Below are 11460 nucleotides of genomic sequence, written 5' to 3'. Positions count from 1 at the left end.
GAAGTTTGGCGAAATGAGGCTTAGAGGGGGCAGAAGGCGATGGTGATGGGAGAAAGATGGGTGCATATTGCACAGCCTCAGGCAGGGCTGACTGGCATGATATTGACACCTCAGGCATACATTGGGACCTCCAGACATAGGTAGGTTATAAATAGGTAGGACGATACTTAGGCTTTTCCGTGGGTGGATTATCGAACCATGAAAGTAGTTCTGACTTCAAATTGTAGTATCACTAGTTCTAGGGAGCAATGCAGGGGTCAGTTTCACTGATCCTCACCTCTGTGGATGTTAAACTTCTCTGTCTGCTCCAGGCTATCCTTGTGTCGGTGGAGCATCAGCGGTGGAGATTAAATAAGGATGCTGCCGACCCATGGGAAGACCCAGGAGTTCCCGCTTGAGTCTTGGATCGCAACAAATAATCGTTCCATGAGTTTGGTCCAGTCTGCTAGATGCACAGAATGAAATATCGATCAGCAAGATGCAGTTCAAGCAGTTGATCAGTACCAGGTCCAGGCAGTTAGAGTCTGAGATCCCAGGCCATATCCCAGTTCGCCAAGACAACCTAAGATATTACCGTACCTCCATGACTGCGCACATTTAGGGAGTAGATAGTAGTAAATAGGTACCCCTCCACCGCGTATATATACACCTTTGCAAGTATCTGCGTATTATAATAAGCGTCCTGCCTATGATATAAGGCAGAATAATGAATACTTGTTCAACCCTTCAACGACACTCAAGTGCCCCCAAATAAATACACAGTCCTCCTAATAATACCCCGCTTTGCTCTTACTGGTCGACGATGCGCCGAAAGTCTGACGCCGGCGTCATTTGGCTTCCTGCGAGGGCGAAAACAGTTACCAAAGACCTGCCATATTAATACTAATAATACAATGCTCTTGGCTCCTTCGTCTTATCGTCCAGATTGCTGCATGATGCGTTGAAAGTGCTAATTATAATCTCTTGAGAGGTTAGATACTACGGAGTACTTTGCAGGAAGTATCGTGTGCCAGCTGTGGCTCAGTCGTCGAGGAATTTCCTCCTCTCAGCCGCAAGGCTTTCTTCCTGACCAGGGAAAAAGTGTGGCTACAACAGATACACCAGGGTAATAACCATCAGATCATAATAACTACGTATAATTATTATTACCTATTATGTCAGTCATCTAGCCTCTGTGTCTGTTCTTCCCTCCAAGGTTATTATTAACTTGTTTTACTCGCAATCCTTTATCTACTCTCCTCCTGACTTCCCCTCCACCACTCTCTTCCCCCCCCGGCTGCGGCAGCTGAGCAGAGCCTCTTCCAGGCACAGAGTGACTTGACTCTCTGCCCCTCTAGCTTCATGCTACTTTTTCTTCTACGACTCCACTCACTTCTTCTCCTTTGCTTGACCTTTACTCATTCTTCGCTTTCCCGCATTGTCGTCCTTTACTGATAGTTCGGTCCTGCCTTCGTTTGACCTGAGCAGCGAATCATTCTCCAGTCTCCACGTTCCTGCGACTGAACCAACCTACATACAGTACTACAATTTTAACTATCGAAGTGGCTTGTCTTGTAATACACTTGCTACTACATAGAAAGAGCAACTCCTGATCCCGCTCGTTCAATTTTCAATTCTGCTTGGACTTATTGTATAAGGTACTCCTTACTACTGCTTCCCTGCGTCGTCCTTGCAATGACCGTCAAAGTTGACTTTCAATGAATCCAGACATGCTTTACCGGAGAGCGTCATCTCGGATCTTGTTGACTTTATGATCAACCAGGAAGCGAGAAAGGTCTCTGCGAAGCACAATTCTACCACCGCAACCATGTCGGCGCTATCTCCCCAGCTGGTCCGCAGCGAATCCCCGACCGACATGGGGTTTCCAAACTCAAAATTCTCAGATCCCTATCTTTCCGCTCCGTTGGACCCTGAGCAAGATGTTTTCGAATCTTCCGGCATCAGATTGACCCCAGAGCCGGGCCAGCAGGACCAGCGTGAGGTCTCGGCCTCTCCTTACAATCACCACCCGAACAGCGATTCCGCGCAGGGTGCTGAAACAGCTTCGTTTCATACGACAGACTACACGACCTCCTATTCGGATTTTTTGAGTCCCGTCGAGGACTTTTCGAGTGACCTGAGTGCCCATGCATCGCCAAACGGCGATAATCCACCGGGAAGTATTAATATGGAATTGCACTCATATCTCAACGCATGGCCACATAATATGAATGCATCCTACATGGCTGTACCTGATGAGTCTCGATCCGTGGAGTCGGAATCGGTGGCCCTCTCTCAGCCAACCATGGTCACCTCCCAGCTCCTAACCCCGGACCGGACCAACCACCCGAGTCCTGCGTCCGACTTGACCAATCAAAGAAACAATGAATCCCAATCGCATGCGGGGCAGATGCTTACCATAGTCACGGCTCCCTTGAACAACAGCCTGAATGTCCATCCTTCGTCAGATGCTGCCAGAGCAAGAAGCCCAATTGTTATGATCGAAAGCTACTCGCGCGGTGATTCCCCAGTCAGAGAGACATTTTCCATCGGACGGCGGCCGAGCCAGTCTTCCACACACCTTTCGCCCGGCGGAGAATCAGAGGATGGGAATCAAAATGCCTCATGGCAGACTTCTCAACAAGCGATCGCACGCGCGCACGATGGCTCCTGGCTTCCCGATGGCGCTACTGGCCAGGCCGGTGTCGCCCCTACATCACGCGATGACACATATATCCTCAGTCCCAATGAAGTAGAATCACAGCGACGGCTTGAAGAGAAGAACGCGGATATCCGGTCATGGTCGGCTACGGTAAGCGTCGCCAATAGCGAAAATGGAGACGACAGCCCTCCTACCCGCGGCCGCAAAGTACCAGCTGGCACACGACGCAGGGCGAGGAGCGCCGGAGACCCAGCGCCACAACAGGACTACTTCAACCTGCAATTGGGAACTTACGGGCCGGCCATTCCTGGACCCGGTGCTTTGATCCATGAGAGCAGCGACGAGGAGCTCAGTGGCAATGGCTCTGAGGCCGAAGCAAGCGATTCGGGATCGCTCGCAGCCAGTGTCAATGAAGTGAGATGGACTCAAGAAGATCTTGCGGTTTCGCCCAAGCAGGACCAGCCCAACCCCGCGGACGGAGAGCCGGCACCACATCAATTTCTGGCAACTCGCCCATGGCAGGACCCGGTTCACGACGCTACTCCCAGATCAATTCAGATGCAGCCATCAACCGCCAGCGCCGCTATGGTGGAATACCAACGACGCGCTCGAGAAATAGATGCCGTGTCACGTTATGCAACCTGGGGTACGCGGCCTATGAGTGAAGTGGAAGTGAATAGTATCATTGGTGCGGGGGGTTCATTTGCCAACTTGTCTATCAGCCAGGACTCGAGCAAGAAACACGCAAGGCGGAGTAGCCTAAGGAAGTTCTTCCCACGAAAAACATCAATCAGTGCATTAAAGAGACCGCTGTCAGACTTGTCCCTAATCCAGCCTAACGTTCAAACCCCCACCAAGGACAATGAGGTCAAAGGCCTGCCTTCCAGAAAGGATAGTTTCCCGCACCGGAAACTCAGCCTTGGGCGAAGCCCAAAGTCTCCCGGCCTTAGTACAGGTGGTGCCGTCATTGCGATTGCCGGCCAGATGGCGGCCATTGGAGGCAGAGACTCCCTGAGCGCCGTCTCCCCACAATCAACGTCTAATCCGTGGAACAAGTTTGGCCGGACGCGCAGTCGGAGTGAAATATCGCGGTGTCCTGCACCGGGTCTGATAGACTTGATGACCAGTCACGGAGGCCCGCCAGTTCCCACCATTGGCTACTCACGAACCTTGACGACTGACAATCATGGTCTCCAGCAGGCGGCGTCAGGCCAACCTGTTGAAACGGGAGATGACGGCGAGGAAGACGACGATATGCCCGAGGAGAAAGGGTTGGTGATGGACTTTCCGGTTCTCGCCCGTCTACCTGTGCCTACAATGGAAGGGTTCAAGGCCCAGATCACACAGCTGAATCCTCGTCTGGATCCTGCACTGATCGACCGTCTCGCGAACGAGCAGGTTCGCAGATACAAGAAGTTGGTTGAGCATAAAATGAACCATACTCATGCCGTCAGCAAGAAAACCTGCTCGGCGGGTAAATTCTGCTTCGCACAGGGAGGTGAAGCCGTGATACTGGCCGCGCGCGCTGGAGCCCATGACTCCGAAGGTGCACATACCCAGTTCCAGATCACCCGGCACGGCGGACCGAATGATGAACCTCCCGCGCTTGGAGAGAATGCTGTAACAGCGGCGCAGTTTCCTCCAGGCGTCCCATTACCGCCTGTGAAGCGACTTCCGGCCGAATTCGAGTGCCCCATATGTTTCAAGGTGAAAAAGTTCCAGAAGCCCTCCGACTGGACGAAGCATGTCCACGAAGATGTGCAGCCGTTTACTTGCACATTCCCGCACTGTAACGAGCCCAAGTCGTTCAAGCGAAAGGCGGACTGGGTCAGACATGAGAGCGAACGGCACAGGAAACTTGAATGGTGGACTTGCACCGTTCCTGATTGCCATCACACATGTTACCGCAAGGACAATTTCGTACAGCATCTCGTCCGAGAGCATAAGATGCCCGAGCCCAAGATCAAGAAGACGAAGACGAAAGGCGTGGGCGCCAGCAACCGACAGGACCCGGTCGCATTTGGAGCACACGAAGAAGAAAGCAGTCGTGAGCGAGAAGTTGAGCAGTTGTGGGAGCTCGTGGAACAGTGTCGTCATGATACCTCCAAGGGACCGCGGGAGGAACCCTGCCGCTTCTGCGGTAACGTCTGCAGCAGCTGGAAAAAACTCACCGTTCATCTGGCCAAGCACATGGAGCAGATTGCCATGCCTGTTCTGGCGCTAGTGCAAGAACGACATTTGTCTTCCCACGTAGATGCTGGCGGCGTTGCCCCAAAAGCAGTCAGTTACCCTGGCCCGGCCGCGCACGAAGCCACCACCTTTTCACCTGATCTGAATAGCATCAAAGTCGAATCGGACGCGCCAATGAACTTTGAAGCCGGAGGTTCCGAGCCCCCTGCTGGATTTTTGAATCCCACTTACCCACCGACCTCCACAACCCTGCATCAAGGGTTTCTATCGGCTGAACCAGAGTCATTGAACGCGTACGCTGCATACGGATCCCAGGCGGATCTCGCGGGGCAACATTTCGTGCCTGTTCATCAGAACTCTGTCACCTACCCGCCCCTGCTGAACGTCGGGCCGCGACCCAGAATGACGACTCAGGAGCTGAGTGTGTTGCGGAATCCGTATCAGCTGTGCACCTCACCCACGGAGATGCACGCGACGTATGATCCTCAGGGCACACTGCATATGTCACCCCCTCCGGTGGAGAACGACCAGGCCTACCAGGGCCAGATCACGCAAGCCACATCGTATTCATACGATGGCTCCGTGGGTTATTCCCAGCAATTTTAAGCCAACGATGATCATCCGCTGTGCTGGATTCAAAAATATGCACTTTGAAATTTGAATCCTTGGCCTTCCTTTCTCCTTTCTCCTTTCTCCATCTTCTCTTCTTTATTTTTGGTGCATGATACCCCGACCGTACCATGTTAGCATTCGACCGTATTTAGGAAAGGGATCTTAATTATCTTAGTGAGATTGCGTTCTCTTTGCCCTTTCGATTTGTTGATGAGATTGACGAAAGTCGGTGGAAGCCCCCCCGACGATACTGTACGGTCATTGTCTTCTCTTGAGTGTCTTTTTTGGCCTTTCCTGTAGCCGAATGATCTGGAAAGAATTTGGATTGCCGATGTTTTGGCGTTTGAATTGGGGCAGGATGGGATATTTTCACCAGATTCATATATGTATAACACAAGCTTCTCTCCTTAGTACTACCTGGAAGTTCTCCATAGGACTTCTTCGCCATATCGGGTTGTGGGTCGGTTGATAGTCTGTCAGGAATGAATGTCAGTCGAGATTTGACGAGTCAAAAGAAGATCTCGAAAAAGTGAGGCCACAGCTGGTCTGAGTACCTGTCATTAGCGACCTTATTGACAGTTTGAGATACACTGCTCCGTCGGTGAGTAGATCCGATCTGCGAGGGATGAAGTAGGATGTGTCCGGACGTGCCATGGATTGCAGGTGAGCCTTCTAGTTCTGCGTCAAGATAATGAGGATGATCATGCCAACAGTAGAAAGTCAATGCAAGCCCTTACCGGCACTGCCACCATCAGGTCAACTCATTCTTTTTTCTTTGTTCTTGGCATCTGCATTAGATCCTCTTCAATTTGTAGGGCAGTATGTATGCAGGGAGCATCTGGCCATTGATCTATCTTCCAACCATTGGTCATGTTGGGAGTTGGCGTGCTGATCTCTCCTTCACCTTACAGCCTGACGTAGCCAGGACGCGTTCTCTCTCCAGCCGTAAGCAGTAGTCGATAACGAAGTATTCGAGCAGCGAGGAAAGGAATGCAGATGACGAAGTTTATGTGGCAGTTCTGATTCCTGAATGTATTTTATTTTATTTTATTCGCAGTGAATCTCAGTTGGATTGTTCCTGCGAATAAGGGCACATTCCATCATTCCTGGCACGACATGGTGCCTCTTTGTGCCTAAATAATGGCTCGACCATGTGGGAAATGACAGGGAGGAGGTTGATCATCATTCATCAACGATCAATCCATCATTCTTGAATCCCAACTGATCTTCATCTTTTCCTGCAGATTGAGATTTGCTGCATCTCAGGTGTTGATGGATTCTCTGATCCATACAGGCTACAGCACTAGCATCAGTACAGGGATAGACATCGGGTGAAATGGGTGTCATATTAAACACCGAATCTCGACAGTCGACAGCCTTCTTTGATTGATGATCTTTTTTCTGGTTTCCTTTGCGTCTTCTCTCTCTCCTCTCTCTCTCTTGTCGTCGCGTGTGGTACTCTTTCACCCTCTCCTTGTCTTCCAATCCGTGTTGCTCAGTGACATTCGACTGCATCAACTATCACGTTTCTTTTTCCTGTGCCGCATCAATCAATTCAGCCCAAGTGTGATTCACTTATCCTCCTGTCCCTCTCATCTTCTATTCCCGATTTATTGCGGTCGTTGACCGATTTCGCCTCTCTCGACTTAGTCTTCCTTCTTTTTTTTTTTTGGCTTCTTGCTATTGCTAGACTTTAAGCCTTTAACAGATACTCCTCGTATATCCATTCCAATCCACACCGACAACGATACTACAGTATCCAGGCACTTCCATTTTCCCTTCATCTACTCCACTAGTCCGTGCCAATTCTCCCTCATCGTTAGCTCAGATGATCATTTCGAAAAGGGTCAGAAAATAGCGCAGTCTGGTGTTTCCCCCCTGCATCTGTATTCTTCAGCTCTCGGTCTCCCTATGCTCCACTTCCTACTATCTATATGAACTCTCGCTAAGACCCAGCGTGACACGGTCTTTGAGACTGTCAGCTTGAGTGGCTGGACTCTTTGAACCCCGTCGCTCGGTCCATCTTCCCGATAGGGTGATTCTGTCCGTCTTCGCAGCTATGAGCGTATGTAATCATGCCCTCTTTTTGAACGAGCCATTTCACTTCTCAATACAAGGAGAACATCTAACGAAAAAGAAAATAAAACAGACAGGCTGACTATGTGTCGAATGACATCCAGGCTTCAAATTCTAGTAAACCCAAATGGGACAATTCCAGTGATGTCCTGCAGGGCATCATGGGGACTCGGATAATGCCGAATTCTTCGCCTGGCGATCACCCGATAGATGGCTCGACAGCTTCCTCTCACATCGCGTTAGGCGACCCGGCCTCTTTTCTTGGTATTCAATTCGGCGCCGACCCGGCTGTTCTCCCTCATGAACATTCCTCCATACTCCATCCTTGGCTGCCATATGGCAGCAATCACGCGTCGCCCTCGTCGCTGTCGCCGGCTCCGAACTACTTGGACTACCACCAGTACCATACGCCTCAGCTGTTGCATCGTCAGGATGCTTGGAATCCGCTCCAGGTGACTGGAGTCCCGTTCAACCCGTCGGCTTTCAATCTCCAGCCCATGGGAAAACCCTACCAGATCAATGACTACATTGACCGCAGGTGCTCCACCGGGCAGTACAGCACCCCCTCGGAAAATGACAGCCAGTACAACGGGCTTGCATCGGGTGATTCAGGATACGGCAGTCGAAGCTGTACCACGCGCTCGATAGCTGCGTCTTCCTTCGCGGTAGACTCGGCTTGCAGTCCTTATTTGGCAGCGCATGAGCATGAACTGGACGATGGAATGTCAACGTTCGATCTGGGGCCATCAGGCTATGGTGATGTCGCAGAGAAAACAGCACCACCCAATGCTTCTTGCGATGATGAGATTACGTGCGACTATCCCAACTGCATTTGGAAAGGAAAATGTCCATCCGACAAAAGGTCTGTTTTCGATAGCCACGCGCCGTGCAGACCATGCTGAGACTGACGGGCATAGGAAACACGAGGCAAGACATCGGAGGCTGTTCAAATGCGATCAACCTAACTGTAGCCGCAAGGAGGGCTTCGGAACCATCAATGACCTAGCGCGACACAAGAAATGTGTCCACAAACAAGAACCGGAACGCGGACCCAAGATTCTGTACTTGTGTTTTGGGCGCAATTGTCCCCGCAGACATAAGAGATGGCCTCGACTGGACAACTTCCGTCAACACCTTTTGCGAATGCACGAGGATGAAGACGCCGATGAGCTTCTGAAGAGGTGAGCTAGCTCTCTTCATTTGACCATGAAAATTCAGCGACGTGATATTAAAGCAAATCTAGGTCGCACGAGTGGTACAATAGTAGCATGCAAGCGAGTGAGTTGCCGCTTGCTGCAGTCGACCACATGTCTGAGAAAGACTCAACTCCAGAAACGCAGCTGCCGGCTGAACCGGACTGGGTGATGGAAGATCTGAATCAGACTCCGTGTGTTCCCGACGTCGCGGACGAGAAGCTCACCAGAGCAAGATCGCCAGAGAACGAAGATCACGTCTTGAGCCCGATCAAAGACACCAGCGAACAGGAACGTGACCAAGAACCCGTGGATACCGCACTCATGGCTACTTCAGATACAGTTCAACTGCCGAGCTTCGGCACGCTCAACTTGGCTTCAGCACTAGACCAAAAGCCGCCAATCGCGCACCAAGACAACAAGAGGAACGAGCACATAGAAGAATTCATAGCGGACGCTGCGACTAATATGATCAATGCACTGACGAAAATGATGAACTCCAACCCTCGACGGCATTCTCAGCAGGCATACGACGTAGACGATATGACCGGTTCTAGTACCGAGCTGTGCAGTCCAAAGAAGGAAATTCTCCAGCGGATATTGATTGCGGCTTTGGACCGTCTATATGAAAAGCCCGATCCACCTCGCGACAGTACGTCGAAAGTGCCCGATCCAGAACCGGACAAGAAAGACTGGATCCAATGCGGAGTCTGCGCGAAACGAACGCGTTTGCGATGCGAGATGAAGTCCGTATTGACCCCCTTCCCGACTCTTCGATTTCATTCTGACACCTGGCCTTAGGAAACACCAGAAACGCCACGAGCGACCCTACGGTTGCACATTCCCAAAGTGCAACAAGACATTCGGCAGCAAGGCGGACTGGAAACGGCATGAGAACTCTCAGCATTATCACATCCAAAGCTGGTACTGTACCTTGTGCGATCCGACGCAGGGGAAACGATACGTGCGGTTGTACTATCGTCAAGAGGCCTTCGTGCAGCATTTGAAGAAGCATCGTCACGTCGATGACGAAGGGGTGCGAATTGCGATCGCGAATAACCGCGTGGGCGAAAACGGACAGTCCCGATTTTGGTGCGGCTTCTGTAGGGAGATTATCCCTCTTCGCAGCCAGGGTCGGGAAGCGTGGAATGAGCGCTTCGACCATATCGATTTCGAGCACTTCCGCAGGGGGCAGCGGATTGGAGACTGGCTGCACTGTTGCCATTCGACCGAGAACCAAGAACGAGCCGAATCAAAGGGAAGAAGCATGGCCGGCGGAAACGAGGATAAAAGCCCGTTTGCCACAGATGACCAGTCTGAGAATGAAGGTGACGGCTGTAGTGATTGCTTATCGGACACTGCCCTGGACGATGATGGGATAGCTGTCGACCAGGAGACCTCGCAGCAGATGGTCTCTTGCGAGGAGAATTCTCTTTCAAAGAGGTCGTTTAAACTGGAGGATTCATCCGAGCCTAGGAATTCACAAAAACGAAAATTTGACACATTTGTGCCGATGGTAGCTCCCTATGGGTCCCACGCAGACGATGGATTCAAATCAAGGAGGAGAATCAGAACAGGCATACCGCTACCACAGCCAGGGAGCTCGAAGGGGGCCCGTCATGTCACGTTCGGTAACTGAATAGGACTTTCACAACCAAGCGGCCGCCATTTGATTGCAGCATCAAGGACAGTGTTCTTTCTGTGATGTTCGTCATATACAATAGCACAAGTTATACATGATTTCACGTTACACTGTGTCATTCTCAAAGCAGACATGAGTGAATACCTTTAGGTGAAGATACCATCAGCTCAATCAAAGAGTCAATTGATGATTGAAGATATTTCCGTGGGACATGTGAGGTATATAGTACAGTAAATGAACAGTCAGACAAAACAAAAAGCCTTAGGAAAGACACTGGAGGAGAGACATCATCACTTTTGAGCATTCGTCAATTCCTTTGCTTTCTTCTCGAGAGCCGCGACCTCTTCTACTGGCCATTAGAGGTACACCATAGCAGACAGCAAAGCAAGCGAGTGCAACTTACGATTTTTCTCGAACTTGGATTCATCCATCTCTAGCTTCAACCAAGTCCAGTAGATAACCTGGTAGGTGAAAATGGCCCCTAAGAACACCTTGGCGAAGGGACTCGCGAAGGTCTTGTACTGGGCGAGCTGGTATTTCAGTTAGCTTGTTAGTCGTGCAATGCATTCATGTAGAGGGGTTCGTCTGTTCTAGGGCAGTTGATGTAGAAGCATACAGACATAAAGTCTAGGACACTCTGACACCAAGAAGGTTCAAGGAAAGGGGAATACTGACCCCTTCTCTGTAGGCACTGGATCCTTTGGAAGCATTGAACCCGGGCCGTGTGGAAGTAAAGGTTCTCCGACTGGATGAGGCAGATCTGAGGGGGAGAGAGGACGCTGAGAGGCGCTGGGCTGCCGAGCGAAAGAGCATTCTGATGTCTCCTTTGATTAGCTTCCGCCCTACTGAATAATTATACAGGAGATGTATATCCTAAAAGGCGTTCACCCGGCATTAATTATATAACCAGTGATACCCAACGAGTTGATTATCATTTGCCAATGAGGACGAGAAAACATGACTGACTCAGCCATCACATGATAACGTAATCGGTAAGCGAGCGGATCACGCAACCGAGCGGATCACCCAACGCGTTTTGACTGCCATTTCAAAAGCTGAAGTAATTCAACCCGCCACCATGCCACCAAAAGCGCGTATAAACTCAA

At 50.7% G+C, this 11460-nt stretch overlaps 3 protein-coding genes across 3 annotated transcripts; 2 read left to right on the top strand and 1 right to left on the bottom strand.

The window, feature by feature from the left end:
- Positions 1-1807: 1807 nt before the first annotated feature.
- CDV56_101114 (putative C2H2 finger domain protein) lies at positions 1808-5437 on the top strand (the record flags this gene model as incomplete). Its single annotated transcript, XM_026754733.1, has 1 exon — positions 1808-5437. The coding sequence occupies one exon, from the start codon at positions 1808-1810 to the stop codon at positions 5435-5437; it is 3630 nt and encodes a 1209-aa protein (XP_026613144.1).
- Positions 5438-7680: 2243 nt separating this feature from the next.
- Positions 7681-10351, top strand: CDV56_100347 (putative C2H2 finger domain protein; the record flags this gene model as incomplete). The annotated part of the gene is made up of 4 exons (XM_026753966.1): positions 7681-8381; positions 8437-8700; positions 8763-9458; positions 9514-10351. The coding sequence occupies 4 exons, from the start codon at positions 7681-7683 to the stop codon at positions 10349-10351; spliced, it is 2499 nt and encodes an 832-aa protein (XP_026613143.1).
- Positions 10352-10644: 293 nt separating this feature from the next.
- CDV56_100088 (uncharacterized protein) lies at positions 10645-11167 on the bottom strand (the record flags this gene model as incomplete). The annotated part of the gene is made up of 3 exons (XM_026753707.1): positions 10645-10700; positions 10758-10884; positions 11030-11167. 3 exons carry the CDS (start codon positions 11165-11167, stop codon positions 10645-10647), a joined length of 321 nt encoding a protein of 106 aa, XP_026613142.1.
- Between the last annotated feature and the right edge of the window lie 293 nt (positions 11168-11460).

This window comes from Aspergillus thermomutatus (assembly GCF_002237265.1).
Source record: "Aspergillus thermomutatus strain HMR AF 39 chromosome Unknown NODE_139, whole genome shotgun sequence".
Taxonomy (NCBI): Eukaryota; Fungi; Ascomycota; class Eurotiomycetes; order Eurotiales; family Aspergillaceae; genus Aspergillus; species Aspergillus thermomutatus.
The sequence above is the reverse complement of the archived record's forward strand: the minus strand, read 5'-3'. Positions and strand labels throughout refer to the sequence as shown.